At 51.6% G+C, this 15,723-nt stretch overlaps 1 protein-coding gene across 1 annotated transcript in view; it reads right to left on the minus strand.

The window, feature by feature from the left end:
- Positions 1-196: 196 nt before the first annotated feature.
- ndufs2 (NADH:ubiquinone oxidoreductase core subunit S2) overlaps positions 197-15,723 on the minus strand; it is a 28,836-nt gene continuing 13,309 nt past the window's right edge. The window contains exons 3-14 of the mRNA XM_055654689.1: positions 14,890-15,080; positions 14,518-14,656; positions 9,810-9,886; positions 5,872-5,946; positions 5,643-5,720; positions 4,907-4,992; positions 4,643-4,762; positions 4,250-4,379; positions 3,833-3,928; positions 3,223-3,306; positions 1,311-1,368; positions 197-373 (exon numbers count right to left, since the gene is read on the minus strand). Coding sequence (XP_055510664.1) covers positions 336-373; positions 1,311-1,368; positions 3,223-3,306; positions 3,833-3,928; positions 4,250-4,379; positions 4,643-4,762; positions 4,907-4,992; positions 5,643-5,720; positions 5,872-5,946; positions 9,810-9,886; positions 14,518-14,656; positions 14,890-15,080 — 1,172 coding nt within the window. The 3' untranslated portion in view covers positions 197-335. The remainder of the gene's footprint in view (positions 374-1,310; positions 1,369-3,222; positions 3,307-3,832; positions 3,929-4,249; positions 4,380-4,642; positions 4,763-4,906; positions 4,993-5,642; positions 5,721-5,871; positions 5,947-9,809; positions 9,887-14,517; positions 14,657-14,889; positions 15,081-15,723) is intronic.

Below are 15,723 nucleotides of genomic sequence, written 5' to 3' on the forward strand. Positions count from 1 at the left end.
GCTGAGCATTTTGGATAGATCCCTGCTGAATTGTCTCCCACAATAATGGGCAGTGCAAATCTCATAATGTAACTCCACTGCCTGCAACCACAGGTGGCGATGGCCCTGCAATTAAACAGCTCCATTCCTACAACTAGCAGCCCCACCACTACGGGCCTTTGAGGTCACTCCCCACGGAGAGATGATGTGAACGAGCTTGAGCAATTCCATTTATTAATCCAATGTTACATTGAGGAACATACACACTGAGCAAAGGGTGGCAGGGAGGGGAATAGCCCCGTCTGCCCTCCGGGGGAGCGAGAGACGATTGCGCAGCTGGGCTCCTGGAGTGTGCGCTAGCGATCCACCTCCCCAAACACCACGTCCTGGGTGCCTGAAACACAAGAGGGTGGGAGGCAGAATCATTGTAGACCACATAATCCCCATCCACGATGGCCCACTTACCGAGCCAGTGCAGCTGACGCCATGGGGGAGATATCCCACCACTAACGCAATTGACCCCAAACACCACCAACCCACCAGCTAGGATCATGACAGCGGCATCAACACATTTTAAAATGCAAGTATTTCCGAAGGCACAGAGTGAATTTCCCTCTACACTGCCCCATCCCACTCTCACAGGTTACAGGTCAGGGGGGGGGGGGGTAGTCAACAGCCGCACCGGGGTTTTGTAGAGCGATGCTGATGTACACGGAGCAGAAGTACACTGTCCATCACATATTCCAAGATTAGACAAGGAACAGCAAAAGCTCAGTTATTGGTGGGAAAGAAGTCAGTCTAAGCACAAAACAGCCTGCAGTTAAATCTAGACACACAGCTGAAGAAACCCAGTGACTCATGGAATGGAGGAGGACATGGCAAGGGTTTGAGCTGAGAGCTGGTGCAGGATACCTCTAAACTCGGAACTAGAGTCAGAACCGTAGCTTATACTTGATTTTGATGGGCAGGGGAAGCTGGTTAGGGAGCCAACACAAAGGACAAAGGAGATCTAACATTCAGCCCTTGCTGGGGCCGAGAATCATGTTCCTTCTCAAATGTTTACGTGACTGAGTCGCATAAACCTTATCTCTTCGAAGAACAAGGAAGGAACACGATTCCGCATTCATGTCCCATGCCGACCACACTCTGTCCAGTCACATGCTCCCGGGATATGGTTAGACATGGACTGAAACTCCCTCTACACTTTCACAATCAGGACACTGGTTGGAAACAGAGTGATGTTCTCCCTACAGTCCTGCCATATGTTCACGAGTCACAGGTCAGACATGGAGTGAAGCTCCCTTTTCACTATCCAAAGCTGACATACGCACCAATTATTGCCACCACGTCCGCAAGCATGTGTCCTTCCGCCATCCTGTCAAGGCCCGCCTTGAAATAACACAGAGAGTTAATTCTGTAGTAGGATGAATGAGGTGAGAATGGGAGAATGGGAGGGGGGGGGGGGGGGGGGGGGGAGCGGGAGAGGGGGGGCGGATGAGAGGGGGGGGATGGATGAGAGAGGGGGGGGGACGGATGAGAGGGAGGGGGGGGGGGATGAGGGAGAGAGGGGGGGGGGCGGATGAGAGGGAGAGGGGGGGGGCGGGGGAGGGATGAGAGGGAGGGGGGGGGGGGGGAAGGAGAGAGGGAGGGGGGGGGGGGGGCGGATGAGAGGGAGGGGGGGGGCGGATGAGAGGGAGAGGGGGGGGGGCGGATGAGAGGGAGAGGGGGGGGGGGGGATGAGAGGGAGAGGGGGGGCGGAGGAGAGGGAGAGGGGGGGGGATGAGAGGGAGAGGGGGGGGCGGATGACTGTCTTATGAAGAAAGACTGGATAGACTTGGTTTATACTCTCTAGAATTTGGGAGATTGAGAGGGGACCTTATAGAAACTTACAAAATTCTTAAGGGGTTGGACAGTCTAGATGCAGGAAGATTGTTCCCGATGTTAGGGAAGTCCAGGACAAGGGGTCATAGCTTAAGGATAAGGGGGAAATCCTTTAAAACCGAGATGAGAAGAACTTTTTTCACACAGAGAGTGGTGAATCTCTGGAACTCTCTGCCGCAGAGGGTAGTCGAGGCCAGTTCATTGGCTATATTTAAGAGGGAGTTAGATGTGGCTAAGGGGATCAGAGGGTATGGAGAGAAGGCAGGTACGGGATACTGAGTTGGATGATCAGCCATGATCATATTGAATGGCGGTGCAGGCTCGAAGGGCCGAATGGCCTACTCCTTCACCTAATTTCTATGTTTCTATGAGAGGGGGGGGGGGGGGGATGAGAGGGAGAGGAGGGGAGAGGGAAGAGGAAGGGGGGGGGCGGAGGAGGGGGGGGGGGGAGGAGGGGGGGGGGGGGAGGAGAGGGGGAGGGGGGGGAGGGAGGGAGGGGGGGGGGGAGGGAGGGGGGGGGGGGGGGGGGGGGGGGGAGGGGAGGGGGGGGGGGGGGAGGAGGGGGGGGGGGGGGGGAGAGGGGGGGGGGGGGGGGGGGGGGGGGGGAGGGAGAGGGGGGGGAGGGGGAGGGGGGGAGGGGGGGGGGAGGAGAGAGGGGGGGGATGAGAGAGGGGGGGGGATGAGAGAGGGGGGGGATGAGAGAGGGGGGGAGGAGAGGAGGAGGGGGCGGATGAGAGAGGGGGCGGATGAGAGAGGGGGCGGATGAGAGAGGGGGCGGATGAGAGAGGGGGCGGATACGAAAGAGAGAGAGAGGTGGATATGAAAGAGAGAGAGAGAGAGAGAGAGAGACAAAGAGGGGTTGGGAGAGGGGAAGAGAGAGTACGAGAGAGAGAGAGAGATGGGGAGGGGGTGAGGGGTAAGAGAGTGAGAATGCTGATAACAGGAGCAGGGTGTGGTCTGTATGTGGGCCCCGGCTTGCTGGGAGTCAGCAGTGTCTGAAAAGGCCGAACATGGCCTCCTCCTCCCCCACGTCCAGGAAACGTGAACAAGGGAGATTGTGTGCAGCAGTGGTGACCACAGATGGCCGTGTCCTCAGCCACTTGTCTGCACAGAACTTGTGTTGCTGTGCTGTCTTCCTGTTGGTGGTTTGTATCGAGATGAGTCCCACACTCCTCACTGACCACCAGGAAGCGGAAGGGCAGGGCACTGACCGCGGCAATGGGGGTGGGTACACACGGACTGCGGGTGGTTGGGGGGGGGGGGGAGACTGACGCCGAAGAGAGGGGGGTGCGGGGGGGGCAAGGAGTGGGGTTGTGTGGGACAGGATGAGGCGGGCAGAGCCCGGTGAATGCAGCAACCTACCAGATGGGCAAAGCCGGGAGCTTTGATCTTGCAGCGATAGGGCCGACTGCTGCCGTCAGAGACCAGATACACCCCGAACTCCCCCTGAGAGCGAGAGACACCACGTGTATGTCTTTGGCCTCCTTCAATACCACCGCGAGGCTCAATGCAAACACCTTTTTTTTCTCTTCTCCCCCCCCCTTCTCGCACCTCATCTACCTCCCCTTCTTCTCCTTTGCCCCTCATCAACCTCCCTTCTCTCCCCTTCTCATGCCATGCCAGCGCCTCAATTCTGCCCTCCCCCCCCCCCCCCCCCCCCCCCCCCCCCCCCCCCCCAAAACTCACGCTCGAAGGAGGAGAGGGAGGCGTGGAACGAGTTCCTCTGCAGAGCCTGTACACTCAGAGCCTGTACACTCAGACACGATGGACAGAATGGCCTGCCATCAGACTCTGGAAAAATGCTCTTCATCACACTGTTATCACCACTCTCACTAACTCCCTGTCCTGAATTAATCTGTCTGAAACTCACTCCTTTCCTCTCCCCCTCCCCCTCTCTCTCTCTCTCTCTCTCTCTCTCTCTCTCTACAAACCCCACACAAAGTCATGGCCTTCGGCCCATATCTGTACTCACCTTTGGAGCCTCGATTGCAGTGTAGGTCGCCCCAGGTGGCACTTGGTAGCCTTCTGTGTAGAGTTTGAAGTGGTGGATCAGAGCTTCCATTGAAGCCTGGGGGAGAAAGATAGACAGACAGAGTGAGTGAGTGAGTGAGTGAGTGAGTGAGTACAGTTGGCACAGGATGTGGATCGGAAGGGTTTAGCGGGATGTTGGTCATGTGATGGTAAGTGGGACAAGCGCACGTGGGGCATCTTGGATCGCAGGACTGTTATCACGCAGATAACAATAGTTGTCACCGGGTTTCAGCGGACAGAGTGACCTCTTCCTGCGACCTGCTACTGTCACAGCGTTGCCCCTCCCACCATAGTGCCTCTGGACTGTCACAGCACACCCTCCGAGTAGGTCCCCACTGACAACGGCCCTCGTGCCTACCTTCATCTCACTTCGTTTAGGAGGAGAGATCTTGGCATCGTCCACTTTGATTTCACCTTCAGGCATCTTATTCAAACATTGCAGTACAATGCGCAAACTCTGCCTCATTTCCTCGACTCGACAGAGGTACCTGCAGGGTCGTATCGGGCAATGACTCAGCACAACATTGACCCCGCTCCATGGCACACAACGACACTCGATCTGGGAGTGTCCCATCACACACTCCCAGGGCGCAGGTCAGACACTGGGTGAAGCTCCATCGACACCCCCCCCTCCCCCCATCACATCCCCCCCATCACATGCCCAGGGCACAGATTCAGTGCAGGATGAAGCCGTTTCTTCCCACCCACTTCTGAGCTACTCACACCTCCCGTGCCAATGGACACACCTCACCTGTCGAAGCAGTCCCCTTTGCTCCCGATGGGAACGTCAAACTCCACCTGGTCGTAGACGTCATAGGGCTGGGACTTCCGGAGGTCCCAGTGGATTCCAGAGCCACGGAGCATCACCCCACTGCATTGGACGGGTGGGGGGGGAGGGAGCAGGGGAAAGAAGAAAGGGTGAGATGTGAGGGGAGGCTCCACTGTGAATCCTCCAGCCTATAGCAGAGTACTGTGCCATCCGTTCCAGCATGTGGCGCAACATCCCCGCCCCTACCTAAAGCCGTAGTTGAGGGCCTCCTCGGCACTGATCACTCCGATGTCCACCGTCCTGTTCTTCCATATCCTGTTGGCAGTGAACATCTGCAGCAGAATGGGGGCAGAGGGTCAAGGGGAATGTCCGTTTATTGGGGAACGTGGGTTCCCCATTTCTATCACAGACAAAGGCCTCGCACGTGGTACCCCTTAACTCTGCCTCCCCCCCACTCACAGCAGGGACAGAGTCTCACTGAAAAAGGCTCTGAATCTTTTCATACCTCTAGCTTTCCTCTCCGGACAATCAGTCGGAAGAATAGCCTCGACCGGAACTGGCATCCATCCCTTTATCCCCCACAGAGATGCTGCCTGACCCACAGAGTTACTGCAGCTTCTTGGCTCTATCAAAGAGTTTCACCATTGGGTCACTGGTCATGGGACCATACAGCTTCCTTACTCCCACCTCTGCCAAGTCCACCTGCCCTCTATTCCATCTCCTCTGAACCCCATTTCATTGCCCCCTTACCCTGACCCCACTCGCGACTTCTGCCCCCTCAACCTGCATTGTCTCTTTATCTCAACTTCACATTCTTCAAACGGCCTCCTCCACCACCCGTCATTGCATTCCTCCTGCTACAGACCCCTCCCCCCATGTCCGTCTACACCCGCTTTCCCCCACCACCCCCCCCCCCCCCCCCAGTGCATTTCTCCTCTGCCCATCTACCACCAAACCCACCGCGCTGGCCTGATGCTCTCACCTCCTCCACCTCATCGATGCGGATGGAAAAGTTCTTGATGAACTCGTAGATGTCGTCCATGAGGCCCAAAGGCAAGTCCTGGAGGGGGAGGAAGCAGCAACAGGCAGACAGGCTTGCACTCTCCCCACCGCCATACGCGCTCCGGAACAGGACCATCACCCACTGCCCACCATGTAGCCAGGGCAGAAGCCACCACAGATGCGAATGCTGACCCCCATGCGCTGCTCACCTGATGGACACCCCCCGGTCTGATGTAGGCTGCATGCATGCGGGCTCCTGACGCTCGCTCGTAGAACTCCAACATCTAAGCAGAGAGAGGGGAGAGTGGATAACAAGCTGGTCAGCAGGTCATGAATATCTTTTTTTTTTTTTAATTTATTCTTTTTTTATTAGATATTTTAACATTTTATAAAGTGATAAATGAATCGGAAAAAAAGAGTAAAAAGGAAGGAATGAAGAAAAAGAAGATACAAAAAAGAGAGAAAGAAAAAACCCCTGAACTGACAAAAAAAAGAGAGAAAAAAAAAGAAAAGAAAACCGGGGATATGTCCCACTATCCTTCCCTACCCCCGCTCACCCAAACCAAGCATCGGTTTTAAATTTGTGTTCAACCATTCTGTTGTTGAAGAAATTCAATGAAAGGAGACCATATTTTGGAAAATTGGTCTGATTTATCAGCCAAAACAAACCTTATTTTTTTCTAAATGTAGTGTCTCAGTCATTTCTGTGATATCTTCACAACTCTTCAATCCTGTCCCATGCATTTGTCGTTTATCCCCCACCTTTGGCCCAACTATCTACCTTTCAAACCTCCCCCCTGCCGCATCCACTAATTACCTGCCACCATTTGTCCTGCCTCTCCCCTCCTCAGCTATCGTTCCCCATCCCCACTTCAATTTGTCTAACGAAGGATCGATGCGAAATGCCACCTATCCATGAACGCCAGAGATGCTGCCCAGCCTACTGAGTTACTCTTGCACTGTATACAGATGATAGGCTCACTGGTCTATAGTTGCCAGGCTTTTAGAGACATAACAAGAGCCACCCTCCAATCTTCTGGCATCTCACGTGTGCCTAATGAGGATTAATACATCTCAACCAGGGCTCCTGCAATTTTTTCTCCAGCTTCCCACTGTGTCCTTCAATGCATCAGATTGGGCCAGGTTGATTTATCCACTGTCATATGTCTTAGGACGTAGAGCCGACTATCCTCGAGACATCTCCATTAACTGTCCCATGTTTCTCAGTCGGCATGTCTTTCTCCGCGGTAACAACAGTGGTGAGCACTTTGGTTTCTGAGGGCCCCTGTTCTCACTCTAGTTACCCTCTTTCCCTAAATAAAATCTCTTTAGATTCCCCTTAATATTATCTGTCAAAGGTATCTCCTGCCACCTTTTTTGCCCGGATTTCCTTCTTCAGTATGGTCCTCATTCACCAAAACTTCTCCAGGGATACATTTGCTCCCAGCTACCCATACCTTTCCCATACCACCTCTTTCTTGACCAGAGCCTCAATTTCTCTCATAATCACCTGCACTTCCCATCCGTCTAACGTGCATGCCCTGAAGTCTTGTCATCAAACTTAAAAGCATCCCACTTTCCTGATCTTCCCAGGTGTGCAACCTGCTCCAATCAACGAGAAAGTTCCTTTCTAATACCAGTTACCTTCTCATTGTCATGAATTATGAAACAATTGTTTGGCAATTGGTCTACCAGTCTCCTACTAATCTTCCAAATCTCCACCCCCCTCCCCTCCCTACCCGACTCCACCTGTTAGTAGTATTTCACCATTCCTCGGTCCACCAATCACCCAATGGCCCTTCCCACTGCGCGCCCTCTTCCCTGTGTACCAGGTTTCTTTCCTCTTAATTGTTCTCAATTTTGACCCAAAACCTTAACAATTCCTCTTTCCCTCCAACACACACGCACACTGAGTTCCTGCAGCCAACCATTGGTGCAGACAATTAGCCCAGTTGGCCATCAGCTGGTGGCTCCATTCATTAACTGAAGTACCAATTGTACAAAGCAGATAGCCACCTCATTCATTAACCACTCCTTCTGTGGTGGCCCCTCAGGTTTGAGGCCAACGACAACACTCTTGGTCTGTAAATCCTGAGGTGCCTGATGAGGTCCTTGTGACAACATTGAGCAGAAGTGAAATGTGGTCGGAGGTTGTCCAGTTCATAACTGGAATAATTCCAGATTCTTTGTGTGTACTCCCAGGGGCGGACAATCCGGGAGGGGGGTGGCAGAGGGGACACGTCCCCTCCATGTTTTGAGAGGTGGGGGACATCCCCCCCCAAGTTTTTGTAATCGAGGGCGCCGATTGGAGGAAAGAGACGTCGGTCAGCAGGCAATGGGGGCGGGACATGATTCAGCGTGATGATTGGAGGGAAGAGCGGGGGGGGGGAGGGTGTGGGACTGAGGATAGAGCGCGGTGATTGGACGAGGGAGACGCGACACAGACCTGCACTTCATCCGCAGCCAGGATGATCCCGGCGGGATCTCCGGCTCTGTCCCGAGTGCCCACCCACACGGGTGGCCAGAGAGGTCGGCAGCAAAGAACCTCCGCTATAGGATCTAGGATCTTTGGTTGCAGTCAGACGGGCCAGTGCAGAGAAACAGCACTAAACCCAGCTAACTCTGCCTGTCCCGCCAGGTGAGCTTACAACCGTTCCTGGACATACGGGAAATATGGCCAGTGTGGAGAAGCAGCGCTGGTGTCCCGTCAGTCCAGACAGGGCTGTAGTTAACCCGGTCAGACAGGCAGTTGAGCTGCATTTAGCGCTGGATTGAGCCTCCGAAGCCTCGCACGCGTGTGTGTCAGTGTGCGCGTGGCCGCCAAAAAATAGTGTCCCCCGTCCCCTCCATGTTTTGATAGCGAGTTCCGCTCTTGTGCACTCCCAAGCCACACCTCCAGGTTTACAATCCCATCCCAAACACACCCTCTCCACTTGGAACGGTCTGGGCCAGAGAGTCCAAGGATGTAGTGATTCTTTAGGGGGCTTTGAACAGATCCTTGAATCTTTCCCTCTGTCCTGAGACAAAGCTTGAAATAGAGTGTGCGTTGAGAATATGATCTTTGCACAAGCTGCCTCACTTGCAACAACTGTCCCACAGGAGTCGTCAGAACTCAAGGAAAACAGTTCAACTATAGCAACCACAGTCCAGGACAAAAATCACCCCAACCTCGACCGTGGATCTGCAGTAGGCAGAGGATACTCATATTTGCGTTTGCTCAGAGGCAGAGCTCCAAGACATCCGCTCGGTCAATGAGCACCCAAAGGCCTTACATACATCCTTCAGCGGCAAAACCCCGCTGCACAAAAATCCAAGGTGAGACCCTGCAAAATGAATCACCTCACACCTCAGGAGCCCTCTCTTGCTGAAGGTAGACATTGGCAGTGACATTCACCACTACCTATCAATGCACCAGCCCAGTCATTAGTTGATCATGGAAGGGTTGTTTGAAGGTCTTGACCTCCAATCTGGCACCAACACTGTGCCCTCTCCGCCCAATCTACTGGAAGGATCAGTAACAAATGTCAGTGTCTTCTCCAAGTCCAACATGTCCAGCATTGAAGCTCCAGTTACACCCAGTCAGATCCACTGGTTAGACCACAATGTTCACAGGTTTGACACCAGGTCCCCAAACACACCCTCCATCTTAAGCTTCATCACACGAGGAAAGCACCAGGTGGACAGAGTAAATAAACTATTCGGACAATTGCTAACTGATGGCTTCACTTTTTATTCTGAGCTAGTCAGGCTATTTAGGAGGCACAAGAGACTGCAGATGCTGGACTTTCTAGTGAAAAAAGGCGAGTTGAAGGAACTCAGTGGATCAGGCAGCATTTGAGGAAGGAAATGAACAGTCGACGTTGTGTGTCAAAGTGTCAAACTATTAACTTGTGTGACTTAGTTGATTTGCTGTTTGGACAATTAGTGAATCAATTAATCGCCTAGATAATTCAGAATTTCATTGTCCTCCTCAGACCAATCAACTTCACAGATTACATCATTCACCTACGAATTGGGGGCAATTTACAGCCAAAAAAATTACCCCAAAACATCAAGAAAAATTGCTACATTATTAGTTTATCAATTGTCAATGATCGTCATTCTGAATCCTCCCACAGAGAACACCCACCCTGCCCGCACCGCTCACCTTCTCCCTCTCCTCAAACATCCAGAAGAAAGGTGTCATGGCACCAATGTTCCCATCAATGCCATGAAAATCTACTGCTGTAGATTTGGGAGGAACAACAGCAGCAGCAACAGATTAGCAAGAGATACGACTGATTGGCTCTAGCCCAAGTGTGAGGAGAGGGGTGAAAACAGTGCCCTGTGAGAAAAGTGTCAGTCTTTGGCTCGAGAGTCTTCGGCGAGGAGGCTGAGGAGAGGAGACCACGCAATACGCTTGAGAGGTAGAGACGAAAGAAGGAGATGTCAGGCAAGCTGATTCAGTGCGATACTTGCAGTATGTGGGAGGTCAAGGACACCGCTGGTGCCTCTGGCTGCTACAAATGCGAGAAGTGCATCCAGGTAGAGCTCCTGAAGGGCCGTGTTGGGGACCTGGAGAAGCAAGTGGATGACCTCCGGTTCGTCTGAGAAACGGAGTCGTTCCTCGACAAGTCCTACAGTACGATTGTTACACCTATGGTACTGGAAGAGAGAAGGTGGGAGACAGTGAGAAAGGGAGGGAAGCATGGAATGCCAACGTCCCCGGGTGGTGTACCTCTTGTAAACAGGTTCATCCGCTTAGAAGCTGTTGGGACAGAAGACGTGAGCGGCGGACTGGCCTGTGATGCGAATAGGGCTGTTGAGCCAAAACCAAAAAGGCCTAAGGCAGGCAAGGCCATTGTAGTGGGAGACTCCATCGTGAGAGGTACGGACAGGGGTTTCTGCGGCAACAGACGGGATGCGAGGATGGTGTGCTGCCTTCCCGGTGCCAGGATCCAGGATGTCACGGACAGAGTGCAGAAAATCCTCAAGGGCGAAGGTGAACATCCGGAAGTGGTAGTGCATGTCGGCACAAACGATGTCGGAAAGAAGAGGATGAATATTCTGCAGCGTGACTTTAGAGAGCTCGGAAAAATGTTGAAATACAGGACCTCCAGGGTTGTTATCTCCGGTTTGCTTCCAGTTCCCCGTGCTGGCGAGAGCAGGAACAGGGAGATACGGGACCTGAACGTGTGGCTGAGGAACTGGTGCACGGGGCAGGGATTTAGATTCTTAGATCACTGGGATCTGTTTTGGGGTAAGGGGGAACTGTACAAAAGGGACGGATTGCATCTTAACAGGTGTGGGACCAGCATTCTGGCAGGCAGGTTTGCCACTGCTACACGGGTGGCTTTAAACTGAATAAGGGGGGTGGGGTGCTGAATGGGACAGTGGAGGATGGAGTTAAAGGGAAAGGGTTTCTTAAATGAGTGAGCGTAGAGACCGAAGGGTGTAAAATGAGGGTAGAAGAAATAGGTAGCAAGGTGAAAAGTAAAAGTGGCAGGCAGACAAAACCAGGGCAAAAATCAAAAAGGGCCACTTTTCAACATAATTGTATAAGGGGTAAGAGTGTTGTAAAAACAAGCCTGAAGGCTTTGTGTCTCAATGCAAGGAGCATTCGGAATAAGGTGGATGAGTTGAATGTGCAGATAGCTATTAATGACTATGATATAGTTGGGATCACGGAGACATGGCTCCAGGGTGACCAAGGCTGGGAGCTGAACATCCAGGGATATTCAATATTCAGGAGGGATAGACAGAAAGGAAAAGGAGGTGGGGTAGTGTTACTGATTAGAGAGGGGATTAATGCAATGGAAAGGAAGGACATTAGTTTGGAGGATGTGGAATCGGTATGGGTAGAGCTGCGAAACACTAAGGGGCAGAAAACGCTGGTGGGTGTTGTGTACAGGCCACCTAACAGTAGTAGTGAAGTTGGAGATGGTATCAAACAGGAAATTAGAAATGCGTGCGACAAACGCAAAACGGTTATAATGGGTGACTTCAATCTACATATAGATTGGGTGAATCAAATGGCAGGGGTGCTGAGGAAGAGGATTTCTTGGAATGTATGCGGGATAGTTATCTAAATCAACATGTAGAGGAACCAACGAGAGAGCAGGCTATTTTAGACTGGGTATTGAGTAATGAGGAAGGGTTAGTTAGCAATCTTGTTGTACGTGCCCCCTTGGGCAAGAGTGACCATAATATGGTTGAGTTCTTCATTAGGATGGAGAGTGACATTGTTAATTCAGAAACAATGGTTCTGAACTTAAAGAAAGGTAACTTTGAGGGTATGAGACGTGAATTGGCCAAGATTGACTGGCAATTAATTCTAAAAGGGTTGACGGTGGAGATGTAATGGAAGACATTTAAAGACTGCATGGATGAACTACAAAAATTGTTCATCCCAGTTTGGCAAAAGAATAAATCAGGGAAGGTAGTACATCCATGGATAACAAGGGAAATCAGGGATAGTATCAAAGCGAAGGATGATGCGTACAAATTAGCCAGAAAAAGCAGCATACAGGGAGAAATTCAAAGACCAGCAGAGGAGGACAAAGGGCTTAATTAGGAAAGGAAAAATAGATTAGGAAAGAAAACTGGCAGGGAACATAAAAACTGACTGCAAAAGTTTTTATAGATATGTGAAAAGAAAGAGATTAGTTAAAACAAATGTAGGTCCCTTGCAGTCAGAAACAGGCGAGTTGATCATGGGGAACAAGGATATGGCGGACCAATTGAATAACTACTTTGGTTCCGTCTTCACTAAGGAAGACATACATAATTTGCCGGAAATAGCAGGGGACCGCGGGTCAAAGGAGTTGGAGGAATTGAGTGAAATCCAGGTTAGCCGGGAAGTGGTGTTGGGTAAACTGAATGGATTAAAGGCCGATAAATCCCCAGGGCCAGATAGGCTGCATCCCAGAGTACTTAAGGAAGTAGCTCCAGAAATAGTGGATGCATTAGTAATAATCTTTCAAAACTCTTTAGATTCTGGAGTAGTTCCTGAAGATTGGCGGGTAGCAAACGTAACCCCACTTTTTAAGAAGGGAGGGAGAGAGAAAATGGGGAATTACAGACCAGTTAGTCTAACATCGGTAGTGGGGAAACTGCTAGAGTCAGTTATTAAAGATGGGATAGCAGCACATTTGGAAAGTGGTGAAATCATGGGACAAAGTCAGCATGGATTTACGAAAGGTAAATCATGTCTGACGAATCTTATAGAATTTTTCGAGGATGTAACTAGTAGCGTTGATAGGGGAGAACCTGTGGATGTGGTGTATCTGGACTTCCAGAAGGCTTTCGACAAGGTCCCACATAAGAGATTAGTATACAAACTTAAAGCACAAGGCATTGGGGGTTCAGTATTGATGTGGATAGAGAACTGGCTGGCAAACAGGAAGCAAAGAGTAGGAGTAAACGGGTCCTTTTCACAATGGCAGGCAGTGACTAGTGGGGTACCCCAAGGCTCAGTACTGGGACCCCAGCCATTTACAATATATATTAATGATCTGGATGAGGGAATTGAAGGCAAGTTTGCGGATGACACTAAGCTGGGGGGCAGTGTTAGCTGTGAGAAGGATGCTAGGAGACTGCAGGGTGACTTGGATAGGCTGGGTGAGTGGGCAAATGTTTGGCAGATGCAGTATAATGTGGATAAATGTGAGGTTATCTATTTTGGTGGCAAAAACAGGAAAGCAGACTATTATCTAAATGGTGGCCGATTGGGAAAGGGGGAGATGCAGCGAGACCTGGGTGTCATGGTAGGCATGCAGGTGCAGCAGGCAGTAAAGAAAGCGAATGGTATGTTAGCTTTCATTGCTAAAGGATTTGAGTATAGGAGCAGAGAGGTTCTACTGCAGTTGTACAGGGTCTTGGTGAGACCACACCTGGAGTATTGCGTACAGTTTTGGTCTCCAAATCTGAGGAAGGACATTATTGCCATAGAGGGAGTGCAGAGACGGTTCACCAGACTGATTCCTGGGATGTCAGGACTGTCTTATGAAGAAAGACTGGATAGACTTGGTTTATACTCTCTAGAATTTAGAAGATTGAGAGGGGATCTTATAGAAACTTACAAAATTCTTAAGGGGTTGGACAGGCTAGATGCAGGAAGATTGTTCCAGATGTTAGGGAAGTCCAGGACAAGGGGTCGCAGCTTAAGGATAAAGGGGAAATCCTTTAAAACCGAGATGAGAAGAACTTTTTTCACGCAAAGAGTGGTGAATCTCTGGAACTCTCTGCCACAGAGGGTAGTTGAGGCCAGTTCATTGGCTATATTTAAGAGGGAGTTAGATGTGGCCCTTGTGGCTAAGGGGATCAGGGGTATGGAGAGAAGGCAGGTACGGGATACTGAGTTGGATGATCAGCCATGATCATATTGAATGGCAGTGCAGGCTCGAAGGGCCGAATGGCCTACTCCTGCACCTAATTTCTATGTTTCTATGTTTCTAAAACCCCAGCTCCACCCACACTCCTGCACGACCCAGCAGATAGATTTGGGTATGATATTTTGCATCCATCAGTCAAATATCTCATCAGTGTTGCACTCTGACCTCAGCTGTTGTACAAGGCCATCTATATTTGGAGTACTTCAGAGAACAGATTGGTGTGCAGCCTAAAGCAGTTCAATGTCTTTGAAGAGACACTCCTCAACCCGCATAGCTGGTCTCAAGTGACTGGATAGAGGGGAAGTTCCACCTCCGACAGTTCAATACCACTTGGGTGCTAACTGGCCGGCCACTTCCTTTGCCCATCCCTCTGTGACAGACCTGGAGAGGGTCTGATTAACGAACGAACCCACCCTAATACAAAGCCGCAGTCAGGAGGCCCGCTGACTGTCTGTGGACAGAAGAGCAATTGCAGTGCCTCACCCTGGATGGTGGACTCACCTCGGATCCACTGGGCGCGAATGGGCGGCCTGATGTTCAGCAGCTTCTCCACGGCCAGGGAGTAACACTGCTCGTTGCACATCATGGAGACGTAATCCAGGCGGTCAAAATATGGAAGCGCCTACCAGAGAGGAGGTGGGGGAGCATCAGAGCACAGCACACACTGAGCGCAAACATTAGACTGTGCACCTTCTCACAGAGCATCACACAAGGGGTACCTAACCCTGGCAGTGTGTGCATACTTGCGGACAGCAGAGCATTACACACAACATGAAAGGTCCATGCTTACTAAAACCAAACACCAGCCTAGACGGCGTGTCGCACTCCCCCCCAGGACCGAGTGCGGTGGCGTACCTGCAAGTAGGTCTTGTACTCGATGAGTTTCTCAGTCCCGCGGTGGAGCAGGCCAATATGGGGGTCACACTTCTTCACCGACTCGCCGCTCAGCTCCAACACCAGCCGCAGGACCCCATGAGCCGCCGGGTGCTGCGGCCCAAAGTTAATCACATAGTTGGAGACGTTGCGATCCCTCGGCGGGTCTTTGTCTGTTGGCCGGAGAGTGGAGGAGATAAAGGAAGGGGAGGTGATGAACAATAGATCACTTGGCTACTCGTTCCTGCTGCCCCATTCAGTGAGACCACAGCTGATCTTTTCCCTCAGCCCCACTCTCCCTCACTAACCCCACGTCCCTCAATTTTGTAACATCCCAAACCCCAACGATCTGTCCTAAATTGCCTCTGTGACCGAGTCCCCACAGCCTCAGTTGAATTCCAAAGACCCCCCTGTGTGGGGTGGGGGGGGGGAGGAAAGAGACATTTCTCCTCGTCTCTGCCCTGAACAGCCGACCCCTCACTCTGAGACAGGGACCCCCCCCCCCGTTCCAGACACGGGAAACAACCTCCCCACCCCCTTCCTGTATCTCCAAGTTTGCGGATGACACTAAGCTGGGGGGCAGTGTTAGCTGTGAGGAGAATGCTAGGAGACTGCAAGGTGACTTGGATAGGCTGGGTGAGTGGGCAAATGTTTGGCAGATGCAGTATAATGTGGATAAATGTGAGGTTATCCATTTTGGTGGCAAAAACGGGAAAGCAGACTATTACCTAAATGGTGGCCGATTGGGAAAGGGGGAGATGCAGCGAGACCTGGGTGTCATGGTACACCAGTCATTGAAGGTAGGCATGCAGGTGC

This window comes from Leucoraja erinacea, chromosome 24, assembly GCF_028641065.1.
Source record: "Leucoraja erinacea ecotype New England chromosome 24, Leri_hhj_1, whole genome shotgun sequence".
In the NCBI taxonomy this organism is placed as follows: domain Eukaryota; kingdom Metazoa; phylum Chordata; class Chondrichthyes; order Rajiformes; family Rajidae; genus Leucoraja; species Leucoraja erinaceus.